At 33.1% G+C, this 16,314-nt stretch overlaps 2 protein-coding genes across 2 annotated transcripts in view; one reads left to right on the top strand and one right to left on the bottom strand.

Moving 5' to 3' along the window:
* Positions 1-335: 335 nt before the first annotated feature.
* LOC120133633 (transcriptional corepressor LEUNIG-like) overlaps positions 336-16,314 on the bottom strand; it is a 33,295-nt gene continuing 17,316 nt past the window's right edge. The window contains exons 4-12 of the mRNA XM_039150183.1: positions 4,221-4,466; positions 3,994-4,111; positions 3,378-3,487; positions 3,137-3,286; positions 2,914-2,950; positions 2,627-2,763; positions 2,192-2,258; positions 792-900; positions 336-494 (exon numbers count right to left, since the gene is read on the bottom strand). Coding sequence (XP_039006114.1) covers positions 2,714-2,763; positions 2,914-2,950; positions 3,137-3,286; positions 3,378-3,487; positions 3,994-4,111; positions 4,221-4,316 — 561 coding nt within the window. The 5' untranslated portion in view covers positions 4,317-4,466 and the 3' untranslated portion in view covers positions 336-494; positions 792-900; positions 2,192-2,258; positions 2,627-2,713. The remainder of the gene's footprint in view (positions 495-791; positions 901-2,191; positions 2,259-2,626; positions 2,764-2,913; positions 2,951-3,136; positions 3,287-3,377; positions 3,488-3,993; positions 4,112-4,220; positions 4,467-16,314) is intronic.
* LOC120133634 lies at positions 13,586-15,178 on the top strand. Its single transcript, XM_039150184.1, has 4 exons — positions 13,586-13,833; positions 13,920-14,126; positions 14,213-14,482; positions 15,076-15,178. Exons 1-4 carry the CDS (start codon positions 13,828-13,830, stop codon positions 15,124-15,126), a joined length of 534 nt encoding a protein of 177 aa, XP_039006115.1. The 5' UTR covers positions 13,586-13,827; the 3' UTR covers positions 15,127-15,178.

The following is a 16,314-nucleotide window of genomic DNA, read 5'->3' as shown; positions in this document are numbered from 1 at the left end:
ATGACTCACATTGCGTGTCATTGAAGCACACGTCATTAAAAAAGATGACACACATTTGTGTGTCGTGATTGTATTTCGTAAATTATATATATATATATATATATATTGCAGATTGACAAACAATCAAACTAAATCACATTTAATGCCTCATAATAAATAATATATATATTATATATATATATATATATATATATATATATATATATATATATATATATATATATATATATATATATATCATATTATATGTAAGCAATTCATTTGTATACAATATATTCACATTAAGTTATAAAAATATTGTAATCATATGTACTATCTATGCTGTACAAATAAGAATTGAAACCAAAGCCTATGAATTCAACAATATAGTCCTAGTTCACATAGGGTAATTTCGTTGGATGTAATCAAATAATGTACTTTGTTTCCACATACTTAGAGCTTTGAGCATCTGGATAAAAGCCACAGATATGTGCAAATAGGCAGTGTTGCCAAACCTGTATTGATAACAAAAAAATGAGGATGCTTAGAATATGCAAAAACAATATAAACAAAAGGTAAGCAAAATAAAACAAAGATGTCAAAATTTTGCTCAGTCAATACATAATAAGCTCCTTATCGTATAAGCAATTTGCAGCCTATAGCATAAACCTTTTGGCAACTCAACATCTTAAATGCATTTAAAATTTAATTTTCATTAAAAGTATAAGAAAAACAAATTAGTGCTGTCAGAACCAGTTTCAGGGCAAGGCATTAAGATATGAAAACACGGAGCAAGAAAAATTCTCTTTCACCTTATCAACCATAAATCCAAACAGTAATGTATCTCTTTCATCTTATATCAACCCAAGCATCTTTGTAGTCAACAATATACAGATTATTTAGTCTTGCAATCAATTCCATCTGCAATACAGCCAAAGAACACAAGACAAATTCTCAAACATGCAATGACTTGAGATGAATTAAGGGAATTTTATTTTACGAAGTTTAGTTTATTTATATTTTACAATTAGGATTATGTTTCTTAACAGATAATATAAGATTTAGGAGATAAAAGTTGGGAAGAAAATAAACTTAGTAGTATTCTTAACTTGCAATCCATAGCCTATAAACCCAATTTGTGTATTTCGCTTTTCAATGAGAATTTCGATTAAAAAATTTCTTTTTATTCTCTCAAGTTCGCAAAAGGGCATCCTAATTTTTTTGGATAAGTGAAACCATTTTTGTCTTTATCTCATATAAACTCTTAATCAACTAGGAATCTTTTTAACCCAAAATGTACAAAGTCGAAAGGCTATTCCCATCAAAAGATATATATGAGATTAACATTCGATGTAGAAGATTCTCTCAATCAAAATAGTGATTTTATATACCTCAACCTTAAACCAAGCACACATTATGCCAGGGTTTCCTCGAGGAACAGATGAAGTTGGGAGGAGGGATGAATGACAGAGGTGTATGATATGTTACTTGGACTCGGGGTGAATATAAGTATGTATCTGGTATGCATATAATCGATTTTTAGTATCTTTTCATATATTTGGAGGATTGTACTTCATATTAATGTTTGAGTATGTGTCGAACACAAGTATTTGAAGGAAAAATAGTCTAGGTAACATAAGTAGCAGCATATACATATTTTTAGATTATTTCAATGGTTGTCTTTAGATTTCAGACGGGTTGTGAGCAGGTGCGTGTTTGCATACATGCATATTTTGTTATCAGAAAGACCAAAAACAATACATCTAAAGGTAGGATATGTTAAATATATCAGTCTTGTCTTAGCAGATAAAAGAAGGAAATATTCAAGATCACAGCTTTCAAAGAAGCAACAGAGTAGAAAACAGTGTTAACTCATGTCTCAGGGTATAAAGCATCTGTTTGGCTAGATAAAGAGGTGCAACCTAAAAGCTATCATAAATAAAAGGTGTCATCGTTGAACAAAACATGGACATCTCGTAATCAAAATATCTCCTAAATCAAGATTTTAAAGGTCACGGTTTCGTTCAAGCACAAGAAGTTCAACACTAAGAAAGGTTAATTTATGCAAGTGTATCGTGATAACGATCCGTTGGAAAATATTTAAATCCTAATCGAGTATGGAATAATCCATGCAACTTTCAGTCATCACAATTCACATGTTAATTACATAAAACAAACGTGAAGAGTGAAATTTTGGTTTTAAAAAAGTGACCTCTTGGTGAGCTGTACGCTTAAACTTGTCTGTTTGCTTGGCCAGCCGGATCTTCTTCAACACATACCTAACAGAGTAAGAAAAATAAAAGAGAATCATACAAACTTGAGGCTAAATTCAATAATTAATTGCTAAAGGACAACATGTATTACAATAATGAAATAAAGGCCACATATTGAGAATATGGTCTTTGTTGCTTAACCAATCCCAGAAATTCATTATTCAGATAACAAAACGAAGAACAACCTAACATTATCAATCCCATGGAAATTTATATCTAGCAACTATAATTATTGAAGGGGGAACAAAACTCACTTGTCTGTTTGCGTGTGTTATCGTTCGTGTGTCATTAAAGGTATATTTTCTTGTAGTGATAAGAATATATACTAAAGACAACATACGATATAAGTCAAATTTGAATAAGGTATAGCTTACCTCCTAATTTCAGCAAGGCTACTCGTGAGTTCATAGCAAAGAGAATAATAAAAGTACAACATCGCAGCTAGGACATCGAGGGTCTTCCTATTCAGATTCTTCAGCCGAGCAATGCTTGCAGAGGAACATGCCTTCGCCTGAAACGAGATAACATTATGTATAAAGAAACAGGAAACGTCTTGCACAGCTCCCATTGTTGATACTCCAATATCGTATTTCACTATCACCATCACAAGAGAAGATAAGATCATCTTTAGTTGGATGGAAGTCAAGTGACATAACGTTACCTGAATGTCTTATAAATGTACGAAGCGAATAACCAGGCTGCAGAAATTTTCAAGGAAAATTAAATGAAAACCGAGAAGAAAGAAAACTCAGAATGAAATAGCATGAACATGCACAGAATGCTTTAAATGAGAACATTAAGGGGTTTTAAATGGACATACAAGAAGACATAACTAGCTCAAAAACCAAAATAACAAGTAAATTGAAAGAAGAAAGTTCACTAACACTGTCAATATCCCAAACTCTGACAGTTTTGTCAAATGAAGATGTTGCAAGGCGTGATATGCTTGGACTGAAACGAACATCAGTGATCAAACATGAATGTTCTTCAAGAGTAGACTTTGGCTTTAAAGTGTCCGTGTACCATAATACAACCTGTGTTGCAAATATATATATATATATATATATACTTCTTACCAACATAAAAAGGTATGAAAAAAAACTAAGCTCCTCTCTCAGGACTAACCTTTTTATCATGGCCACCAGTAGCAAGCAACTTTCCATCTGATGAGAAATGACAGCAAGTAACTTTGCTACTGCTTGTTCGAACGGAATTTACTTCCATAAATGTGAAACCTGAAGTCAAATTCAAATTTGATACACTGTAAAAAATATTATGCGTCAAACCAATCCACTTGCATTATGTAGTAATGCAATAATAGAATATGAGATGAAAGTGTATCCCTAAAAATTAGAAATAAGGATAGATGAATGCGCCCACACAATTGCACGGTTTCTTTCGGCAAAATTCAGTTAGCATTTGGATATATAAACAATAGAGCAAAATCATGAAATAGTCGCAATAACCAACATTCAGAATAAGACTACAATGTACAAAAGTTTAATGAGATATACAATATCTATGCTTAAATATGCTTGGTCTCAAACAAGGATGTATTAATTATCATAGCCATTCGGAAAAAGAATTAGGACAGTATCATATTCACTGTATCCAAGAATAACAAGGACATAAAATATGCCAACAGAGTGAAACTACAATGTCCCACAAAAGAGGCTACATTAAATTCACTGCAACAACAGACTATCAAATCGCAAAAGCCATACAAGTAATATTTATACACCTTTAGTTAAATCCATACATCGGCCAACAACATCCCTAGGATCTGTATCATCATGGGATAAAAAAGACTCAACGTTATCATCAAGAGACCCATCCTCCACAAACCGATCCATTTCAGCCTGCAATTTAAGATCTTTATCACCCCACTCCCAAAATGGAGTTCCAATAAAAAATTATGCAAGGAATTTTTAGTTCCTCCACAAACATTGGAAAATAATTAATACTCACCAACTGATTCGAAGGGGATGCAAGTGTGCCGACACCATCAGCGCCAAACATCATCATAGGCTTAGAAGAACTCCCGCTATGAGGAAGAGTGGGCATTGAAATCACATCTCCAGGAGCGTGTATTGATGGTGTAGAAGGTGCTGAACTAGGGGAGGGTCCAGCTATGTTTGCTGTCCCTGAGCTATTTGTAGGGCCTGAAGATGGCACCGGCTGTTTTCTCTTTCTCCCATTCTGGTTTTTTGAAACCTTCAAATGAATTAAGGAAATTATGTTTGGAACCGACTCATGTATGCTTTCAAGCTAAGAATCAGAGCTCAAATAACAACTTTATATTGCTTTCCACATATTGAGTCATAAGGGGGGGGGGGGGGAATCAAATAACAAGCTAAGCGGAAAGAATGAAAATAATGGTGGAAAATTAAAAGTTGATTTTTACAAATGACTTCAATTAAAAGTGTATTCCGTGTTTTTATAAATTTTTTAAATTATGACTATTAAATATGACACACAATATTGTAAGTCATAAATTGTTCAGATTTTAAGAAACATTACTTTTTTTCATGACACATATTTTTTTTAAGTCATAAATTAGCGTGTGTCATCGTTCGTGTGTCATTAAAGGTATATTTTCTTGTAGTGCACGACTTCCATTATTCACCTTGAATTATTGGGTATTCCATTATTACCCAAGCCTTAAAGCTTGGTGACTCACCCCTCTCCTTCCCCTATAAATAACCCCGAATACAAACATTAAACTACACTAAAATTACTTTCATGTTCTTCTTTCTATCAAGCTAAGTAGATTTTATTATAGTTATTAGAAGGTAAAATTATTTATTATTATATTATGTTTATTTTATATTTAATTATTTGGCCAAAATTTTTTGTACTAATGATTTTGCTTTATTTTGTACTAATATAAAATATAAGACATGATTAAATCCCGATACATTTTCCTGACACAGTAACAATGTTAAATTGTGTTATTAAATTTATTATGATTTTTAAAAAATGTTTTAGCATTAGTTTATGTTTAACTCCGTATATTATTTATTTAATTAGGCGTATTTAATATATTGTTTTTGCATATATAAGACTCTCAGTCTTTCAAACTCTAAAAATGAGGCGTATTTCAGCTACAGTTTACTATAATGGAGAAATTAGGAAAGATGAAACAGACATTGCATTCATATCAAATCATTTTGTCAGAATATTTTTTAAGAGAAACATCACTCTTGAGGAGCTGATCACTAAAATTTCAAGGAAGGTTCATGTTGGAAGTACTAGAAGACTATCATCACTTCAGTACAGATTTCCAACAGTAGTATTTTCGTTAACTTATATAGAGTTCGAACTCTCCAATGATGATGATGTTGCTATGACGGTTGATTCTCAGAATCAAAATTTAGGCGCTGATACACATATGTATGCGACATTTATTTAAGTGTCTGCAGTTCGTGGTATGTCATTATGCTCCCACTATGGGCTAACTCAACAAGCTGATCAAGTTGACAACCCAACTACAATAATGTGTAATGATTTTAATGCTATAATGAGAAATCCACATTATGGTATTATCCCATCAAGTTCAATGGGGATACATTCATCAGCAACTTGTTACGATGTCTATCGAAGTGGCTCCACGAACAATCCGTATGGAAACATCACTTCCAGTTCAAAGAAAAGACATTCATCAGCCAATTTTTTTGACTTGAATATAGGGATGCCATCGACACAACAATCTGTTCAGTACTCATTTGACACGATGATTTCAAGTTCTAGGGGAGACATTCAACTATGAGCTTCTTCAACTTTATTGTCAAGATGCTTGCGACACAACACTCAGTCCAAAACCTGTATGACACGATGCCTTCAAGTTCAAAGGGAAGACATTCAAATACCAACTTGTTTGACCTAAATATCGGCATCTTAGAGGAACCCTCATCTCCGCCAAAAGAACATTTTCGTGAGTCAGATGCAAATGATGCTGAGACTAGACTATTCGTTGAGCCAAAATTACTGCAGTTCAATATGAACTCCAATGATGATTATGCAGATGAAGTTCCCACAACTACGGTACACACCGAACCTCTAATACATATGCATGAAGCTGATTATGGTGCAGTGTACATGCCAGAATTTGTGGATATGCCTAATGTTGATGGCTATGAATTTAACTCATCAGTCAATAATGGTGAGTTATATATTAGAATGAAATTTCCATCGAAAGAATAAGCGATAATTTCTATTAAGAATTACAATATTCGTAATTATGTTCACTCCAAAGTGGACCAATCTACCACCGAAAAGTATGTATGCTACTATGTCCAACGTGATAATGGATGTAACTAGATGGTTCGTGTATCGAAGAGGAAAGGGAAAATAATATATGTGAATTAACAGTATACAAAGGTCTTTATACATGTTGTGCTAGAGGGATCAACCAGGACCATCCCAACTTGGACTCCGACATTATCTGCCAAGCCATAATGCCCACGATCAAAACAAGCTCCCATATAACTATTGTTAAGTTGATTTTAGCTATACAGTCTCAATATGGGTACACCGTCTCCTACAGGAAAGTAAGAAAGGAAAAATAGAATACCATTAAAAATGCACGGTGAGTGGGATTTATCCTGCAACGAACTACCAAGTTGGTTTAGGGTAGTGCGTAGACTGAATCTTGGGACAATAGTGGACTTCGAAACTTGCTATGCATATAACAATGATAGAGTACTACACGATCAATGCCAATTCTACTGGTTGTTTTAGACTTACCCACAGTGTATTAATGTTGTGAAATACTACAAGTCTGTGGTACATATTGATGGATATTTTTGTATGGAAAATACAAGTAAGTTATACTATTGTCAGTTGTTCAAGATATGAATCGCAATATTCTTCCAGTTATTTTTGCCCTTGTTGTAGGAGAAAATATAGATTCTTGGGTTTTTTGCCTAAAAAACTTACGCTTACATGTTGTCGCGAGGGAAAAAATCTATCATTTTATATCGCAGAGCTGGGATCAAAGCATCAATGACCTCTTTAGGTCCAATGTGGAAATCACCCTATGTCCAACATTGGTACTGTGTCTGACATATTGCCGCGAACTATCATGGAAAGTTCAAGAATAACGATGAACGCCAATTACTTGTGCGCATGGGTATGTCATATTTCTTAATTTTATTTATGTAGAATTTTCTTTTTTATGGGAACTTAACAGTAAGTACTACATAAATTATTCATGTTATGAACTACTACCTTAGACGTCTGAGTTCATACTTCAAGAATTACGAGGAAAAAGAAGAAAGGATACAATTATATCATCCTTATCAACAAAGAAATATGGACAAATGCATATGACGGTGGATATCTATATGGACACATGACGACCAACTTGGATGAGGCTATCAATTCGACCTTAAAAGGGGGCGCCATTTACCAGTTACAACGTTGGTTAAAATGACATATTTTTGTTTGGGAGCACTTTTTGCCAAGCTAGATGGACAAGCTCAAACTTGGATGCAAAACGACCATGTTTATCACCCAAGATTAGTTGCAGATCTACAAAAAAGAATTGTTGCTTCAAATGAAATGTTTGTAACTAGCTTCTCTCGAATCCATGAATTATTTTGTGTCACAGAAATGCCATGATGTCTGTAAGGGATTGAAGCTAACTCTTTCAGAGTTAATCTACATGACATGTGGTGTGACTGTGGGTTTTTCAAGCTCTGAAGTATATATCTCCCATGTCGTAGCAACTTGCTCTAATATCCGTCAAGACTTTAATCATTTTGTGGGTCTCGTATACCGACTTTCAAAAGTATTTAAGGTATATGAATTTGAGTTCCCCCATAGGTAATGAGAAAGACCTATACGAGGTTCAAAATTGACTTCAGATTATACTAGATTTGTCCTTATTAAGGGAAACATGTCATCCAAAATCCACTCAAATCAACTGTGATATGGATATTCGAGAGACGTTCAAAGAAAACAAAAGATGTGGGCATTGTAGAAACCCATACCATAATAGGAAAAAATATCCATCTCTTTTATCATCACGTAACAATTGATGATGTATCGATGAAATTGTTTTTTCTAAAATATCAGCTTGTGTTATTTCATTTTCGTTTATGTTCAAGTAATGGGCTACTCAAGTGAAGATTAAACTCACAAACACTTCAAGGTTTATACCCCAAAACCTAGAATACACACTCTCTCAAAGAGTAATTACAAATTTAGCAAACTAAGGAAAAACCTCACAAAGGCAAATAAGTTTGCACTAATTAAGCTTTCACCCAAATTACACTTGAGCAAAGTAAACAATATAGCTCATAAATGTGTTTACAACAAAGAATTAACAAATTATGCACAAAACTATGCTTTGATGTTGGTAGATTGGTTCAATATGATTCTTGATGACCTTGAGAAGTTTTGACCATCAATTTATACCTTGTCCGTTAATTCTAGTCATTGGGGATCATTATACCTTCAATTTATCCTTCTTAAAGGGGATCGATCCTTTGGTCAAAATGATTGATCATTTTTCTAGGGGATCGATCCTTTGAGCCAAAAATCCTTGGAAACTTATTTTTAAAGCGTGAAAACAAGTGATTTCATTTTTGAAAATGTTCGACTAAGTCGGAAAACATTTAAAATATAATTTTCTAGTTAATTTGGCCTTTGAATTATTCTTGATAAATTTTTGACAAATTCAATTAAGTCCAAAAACAATTTTACAATTTAATGTTATATCAAAATATTAATTCAACAAAAACATTACAAACTAAACAAGTCTATCGATGTCTGTGTCTTGGATGTGTTTCACAAGGCGATGGTTGTCTATTTTGATGAGGGTTTCTTTGTATAAGTTTTTCTTCCTCCTCACTCTCATCATCATCAGCAATAACAACAGTAGTAGCATGTATATTTTGTTGATCAGGGATGGATGATGATGTACCACCTCCATAGAATAAGACCATGGAGGTGTATAACTAACCATCTCACCGCTCATAGAAAACTGTGAAAACTGTGAAAATGTAGACATCTATGAATGCGAAAGTTGGGTCAGAGGTGTATGCGTCTGTGCTGGTGCATTACCCGTAAAATATGATGCATATGAAGCTCACACTGAATCTACAAGCATGGAATTGTAATATCTACCTAAAGGGGTCATAAAACCCTATGGTGATGGCATCGAAACCTGCTGTGATGACATCCCCATCTACCGAAAGCCTTAAAAGTAATGAAACATCCTCCAGCGTAATAGAGCACTCCCCACATGGTAGATGGAATATGTCTATCTCTGGTCTCCACCTCTCGACCAATGCAAAAATAAGGTTGGATTCAAGGTTACAATGCCCTTCATATCTAGCTATGTAACCGAATTTAGCCTCGGCTAAATACATACAAACACGATTCAATATCTCTAACTTAGCGTTACGAATAAATGAATCTAATATAAAATCATTCCTCTAATTAAATAAATAGTATACAAATTAAAATATAAACTAATACTAAAAAAATAAATAAAACATTCAAAATAATTAACATAACACAATTTCAAATTGTTATCGTATCTGCAAAATGGCTCGAGATATGATTCATATCTAAACGCAGTAACCTGCCTTAAGTTTTATAACTGCAAATTATAAAAAAATTAACACAATCAAATATAATAAAATAATACACCATTTAATGATTATAACATAATAAAAATAATTTTATCTTCTAAAAATAATAACAAAACTTACTTGAAACTTGTTAGAATGAATGATAAAAGTAAGGAGAACTTTTTTTTTGTGTGGATTGAGAGTTGTATGAGGTGTTATTTATAGGAGGAGTAGGTGGTAATTAAGTGAGAGCGACAGATGACCGAGTGGTATTTATCGAAGGCACAAATCACCGTGAGTCAATTTTTCATAGGAAAGAGCGGATGGTGATCCGCGCTTTGCCTGCGTGGTGCTAGTTTGGAAAAAACTCATGGAAGGCGAGGATAGTGATCTACACCTTTCGTTCATGTCAGCAAATAGATGTTAGATCAGTAAATTCTGATCAATGAATATTTGACATATAATTATTGATTGTTTGGGTGATTTTTGGGCAAAAACGCCCACAATATAACCAATGGCGAATTGGCAACGATGAATTTGAAGGAGTGAATTCGGTCCTCCATTTTATGTGTCCTACAATTGGAGGACCACGTGAACAAAAAGTTGTAATTATCCACCACGTATCCCATGTTCCCATTTTCCCATGGTGGTCCCCCCACCATCGACATTTTCTTAGAAGCCAAACAAACAAGGGGTGGTCAGCTCAGCTAACAGTACATATCTGATATTTATTTATATATTTTCCACTCGGTGTTTTGACTTGCTAAACCTCATCGTCAAAGTTCGCCTTGGGTGGTTTTTGTTACTGGTGATTTTGATAGCCAAAGTCAAGCATTGGTGGCATTTTTTACCCTTTGTTGCAGGTGCCACTTTTGAAAGATCCCCCTATTTTTTAAGCATTTTGAAAATGGTGACCTTTCATCACTCCACGAGGTTTTAGCCTACTTCTACGGCTCCTTGAGCCAATCAAAAGGCTTTGCCTTTATCCCATTTTTCCATGCCTAAAATCAACTCATGTGAAGCAAAAGGTTTGAAGAAACTTGCATGTCCAATAAATTTTCCTTTTTCCTTGCCTCTACGACTTTGGGTCTAATTTAAATTAGGGTATACCATAAAAATTAATTTCTATATTAAAACAATCATTTTAATATCTATTTTTAAAAAAAAAAATTAATTCTAATCTTAATATTTTATTTTAAAATAAAAACTTCTTCGATAAATAAAAATATCAGTTAAAAAATAATCAACGCTTTAAAATATGGGTCTTTCTATATTAGAATGAAGTATTAGATGTCAAATTATTACATAAAAAAGAATAAATATCAAATAACTATTCAATCAAATGTTAAAAACTTTTGTATCCTAAAATGAAATGTTGAAGCAAAATGCTTAAGAAAAAAAATTTAAAATGACAATTTTGATAAATATTTGGACCAATTTTAACACTATAACGTTAATTAATAAATTCTCATTTACCTTCAGTTCTACGTTTCCATTCCTTGTTTTTCGTATGAAAAGCTTTGCATTTAGGCTGTAGCTTTGGGCTTTTGCATATTCTAAAAGCATTGTGTACAGAATGGTCAGAAGTATAAGTTACTTATAAGTGAAAAGACCACATTGATTCAGGGCTGCATTTCACTTTTGGTTCAACTTTATCTCTGTTCACCAACTATATTTATGCAATTATTTACCCTTCCCATCTCATACATATTTAGTGTTCCATTTCAAGAAGGCTTAAAGTAAAAAAAAGTACACAAATTAAGCCCTTAAAACTATTTTGACCAAAATATAGTTTAAGCACATAAAGTGCTTACATATAATAATTTAAGGACTTAGTATGACCAAAAAATAGTTTAGGTACTTGAAGCAAAAATATATCATAGTTTGAGTACCTTTTTTAAGTTTAAGCCTTTCTAGAAATATTCACATTTTTATTTATTTAATTAAGTAATTAGTTTAGCTTTAAGGTTGAATTTAGTATGTAATTTTTTTTCTAATCTCATACTTAATTTTTTTAATAATGTAGAAAACATAAATACTAGATTAACTCTTGAAATCAAATCAAGATGCTATAAACATATATTTATCCTCTATACCAAAAGTTACATAAACTTTTTTGGCATGGTATTGTCAGGAGGGTTAAGTGGGTTTTGGCATTTCCCATTTACTATGAGTTATGGCAGAATTATTGCTGTTTTTCGTACAAACAACTGGAAAATGCCCCTTTTTTTCCCCTCTTGTAAATGATGTTAGTCAAAATTACAATCCATTGGTGCCCCATTGGATGCCAAATTATTCATAATTTTCTTTCAATATTTGAATATAGTTATGTTTAAAATTTTAAGGTAAAAGGGCACATGATATCATATATTTTTGAAAAATAAAAACGTGACAATCATATTATTTTTTCTTGATGTGACATTTTAATTCAGAAAATAAATCTAATGTGATCATTTGACCAACGTTTTTCGTCATTTGACCATTACAGTGCTGATGTGGCAGTTCACAATACTAACGTGACAGTCCACAAAACTAACATGACAGTCCATCAACTATGTCTGAGTTATCAATTTAATCAACCTGCTATGTTATTCATCACATTGTCAACCACCATGGACTACCGCATCGACATCCTGAATTATCACATCAGCACAATAACAATCAATGACAAAAAAAAAATGGTCAAAGAACCACATTAAGATTATTTTATGAGTTAGGGGGTCACATTAAGAGAATAATAATACGAGAGTCACATTGATTTTTTTTAAATTACATGGAGTTTTTATACTTCTTGTCAAGTTTAAATGATTACAACATTTTATATCTATTATACTTGTAAATAAAAACATATTTGAATAATTGGATGCTTGATATTATTTAAAAGTAAAACAGGTTTGAATTTTGAAAACCAAGTAATATTTAAGGTTCATTGTATCAATTTATAAAATCTAAATATGAAAAATATCCTTAAAATACTATCCGGAAAAAGGAAAACTGAAGGAGCTCTCATGGTGTGGATACCAATCTTTATAATGACAAAAGAAAAAGAAGTCTAATGGGGTAGATATCAATCTTTATCATGAGGGGGAAAAACAAACAGAAATTTAGAACAAACGTCGAAATAAAAGTTTAAAGTCTTAGAAAATTAAAAGTTTGGCAAAAAATTTCCAGTAAAATTTCATATACTATCTTGAAGGAGTGATATTAGAAAATATTTTTTTAGAGTAAACACATATATATATTAATAACACAAAATTTTTATATTTGATGGATATAAATAAAATTTTAAGGTAAAAACAATTAATAAAATAGATAAATAAAAAATATTTAGATTTCAAGATGAATACGTTCTCACCCTAAACCTAACGTGAACCCACCACTATATTGAGTAACAGTAATGATAAAAGAGAATGTTATTTTCTGTAAAATATCTCATTTTAAATAGTTTCGTTTGTAAGATGTGAACATTGTCAATGGAGCAACTACTATACTTTAATTATCCTAAATTATTGAAGAAAAGAAAAAACAAAACCAGGAACTAGAAAGTTCAGAATTAATATAAAGAGACTAAATTCATAAATTAATGCATAATACAATGACTAATAAAGAATTTGTCCCTCATCCAAATCCAAGAGGACTGTGAACACACTCAGCCTGCATTCCCTCAAGGGTCCCACATTTCTGACTTTGACGCGTGAAAACGGATTAAACGAGGAAAAAAAATCAACATTTTTATAAAGGGAAAAAGTTGACAAAGGGAGCCCAAATTAGTAGTCTCTTTCCTTTTTGTCTACTTTTATGATATGTGTATCCCAAAGGCTCAGAAACTCCATATCTTTCCCCCTGCAGATTCCCCTCTTCAAAGTAATTTCTGAACCAGAATTTATCTCTTCTGTAGCTTTCTTCACAATCCCTACATTTTCTTTTCTCTCATTCACTTTCAAATTCCAACCCTTTTCTTCTGAGTAGCAACTGCCGACACTAACAACCCCACGATGGATGTAAGTTGTTCACATGAAAATATTCTTTGGATCTTGAGTGGATTTGTTGTTTAAAGCTAATTCTCTTTTTGTTTTTTTTTCTCCAGGATTATGGTAAAAGAAGTAGGCAGATACCGGCATTTGGAGACTGGGATTATGCAAATGATCTGCCTATAACCCAGTACTTCGAATGTGCTAGACAAGCAGGTTTGATTCGTTTCAGCTCTTCATCTGGTGAATCTAATACTTGTGTGCGTGACTTGTATGAAGTTGATTCGAGGAAACATTCTCGTGATCTTGCTTCTTCTAGGAAGGTCGGTTTGCTTGCTTTTTCTCCGTTGTTTTTTATCTCTGAAAATGTTGTATTTGTTGATGGTGATGATAATGGAGGTGTGGGCAGGTGAGTAGGGTAAGGGAGAAGGGAGGGCCGCATGTTAAGGAGCTAAAGAAGGGAGGGAGAGTCCGTGACGTGACGGAACCGCGGAGGAAATATCCCCACCACCACCATGTGTCGTTGTCAAATAATAATTACAGTACGACAAGAGATAGTAAGCAACTCAAATACGACGACGTTGCTACCAATCCCAAGAGAGTTCTTGTCCGACAACCTAAGCCTGTTGACGAAGATCTTTACAAGATACCCCCTGAGCTCCTCGACTCTTCCAAGCGAGTAAGTCCCCTCCACCCTTTCATTGTTCAAACTAGGACTGTAAATAAGATTAGTCAAATTCAAATATTATTGATCTCGACTTGACTTGAAAAATATAAATTTAAACTCGATTCAACTTCGTACTAAAATTTGAAATAAAAAGTTGAAGATCGACTCATACTGAGTTCGGTTGAAGTTCAAATTCCAACTCAAACATGAATCTTAGTGTTTGAAAAATCCTACTTTATATTTTAAAAAATAATATATAAATTTAATATTATTAATAATTTAATTTAAAAAATTAAAAGTTAATATTTATTTTTGGGTTATTCTGGAACTTTTGTGCGTATCAAGTAGTTTGTCTCTGTTTGGTAAAAGCTTGAGTTGACTCCATTCAAATTCAGTGTGTTGACAAATCGAATTCGTGTAATTTATAATCTGTCTAGTTGAAAATATTCATTTTTAAAAGGTTTAAATTAAGTTATTGACAATTGAAAGGGATCAAAACAACAATAACTCAATTTAAACTAAGTTATTGAAAAGTTTTAAGCCACATTTTGCTTCATAAGTCTAATCTTTTGTTTCTTGCATTGTTGTTTTGTTATGGAACGCAGAAGAAGAGGCCAGGATTCTTTTCGTGCTTGGTTCCAGCTTGTGCAACTTGAAGCTCTCATCGTTTTGTGCATGAAAATGAAGAATTTAATGTTTATATAGAAAGGGAAAATATATGTAGTTTACTCCATTTTTTTCATTTTCCTTTTGTTTTGACTAAACAAATCTTCTGTGAGAAATAGCTAATCTAATGGTAATTTTATATAGAGTTGAATTGAACAATTAAATTCACAATGTTTACCTTTTTTATTACTGTCTTCTACTTAAAAACTACGTGTTTCATGTTACTTATGCTTTCTAAATGACTTCATTTATAGTTTGCATATGGATTGAATCTTACAAATAACATTTATCCTCTAAAATAAATTAAGGTATTGTACTGATTATCGATGCTAAAAACTCCTTTGATGATGTCCTCGAGCACACAATCTAACAACTTATGCATAGTAAAACAGCTATGAACGATGGGCTTTCCGAAACTTGATGTACAACTATTTTATTAGAGTTCATCTTCTTATCTCTCTTTTGCATGTCATGTCGAAGATGCCATAACCATAAAAAGCTTCAAGCTTTTTGTTTTTTCTTTCATCATTAAAGCAAGGATGATTCATTCTCGTCCCTCAGGCACAGCCCCACAAAAAATTTCACAGCGTAGCGACAAGTGAGCAGTTCCAAGTGCTTAAAAATCGATGACTCTTCTTCTAACAAGGTTTTGCCTTCTTCGACATGCATGGTGACTTTGGGCCTGATGTCATGGAGATTGTTACTCAACACCGTTGGCAAAAGTTTGCCTCGTATCTAAGGAACGTTAATGCCTCACTTGTTCGAGAGTTTTACGTCAATATTTCTGACCCAAGCCAACATTCAATTTTAGTAAGAGATATTTTTATCCGTTTTACTCCCTCTGTAATTAATAGATACTTTAAATTACAGGATGTTGAGGATAGTCATTCTAAGTTCGAGAAGGAGGCTAACCATGTGATGCATCAAGAGGTAAGAGAGGACTTATGTTTTTCGAATTCTAAATGGAATGGGAGGAAAGCAAGCCGACGCTCCATGGATAGAGAGAGACTTCAACCACATGTCAAGTTCCATTTTATGAAGCAGCTATTGTCGACCTCTCACAATACTACTGTGTCATTTCCCTGAATGATGCTCTTGCACTCCATACACATGGGGCGTTCGATTGATGTGGGCAAGATCATCGTTGAGCAAACACATGCTTGTTTGAAAAGGTCGGC

This window comes from Hibiscus syriacus, unplaced genomic scaffold (genome assembly GCF_006381635.1).
Source record: "Hibiscus syriacus cultivar Baekdansim isolate YM2019G1 unplaced genomic scaffold, ASM638163v2 tig00110584_pilon, whole genome shotgun sequence".
Lineage (NCBI taxonomy): Eukaryota > Viridiplantae > Streptophyta > Magnoliopsida > Malvales > Malvaceae > Hibiscus > Hibiscus syriacus.
The sequence above is the reverse complement of the archived record's forward strand: the minus strand, read 5'-3'. Positions and strand labels throughout refer to the sequence as shown.

Excerpts from the sequence above, each read along its gene's own strand:
- LOC120133634 (XM_039150184.1), top strand. Across the intron at positions 14,127-14,212 it reads ATCTTGCTTCTTCTAGGAAG|GTGAGTAGGGTAAGGGAGAA; the intron begins GTCGGTTTGCTT and ends AGGTGTGGGCAG. Across the intron at positions 14,483-15,075 it reads TCCTCGACTCTTCCAAGCGA|AAGAAGAGGCCAGGATTCTT; the intron begins GTAAGTCCCCTC and ends TATGGAACGCAG.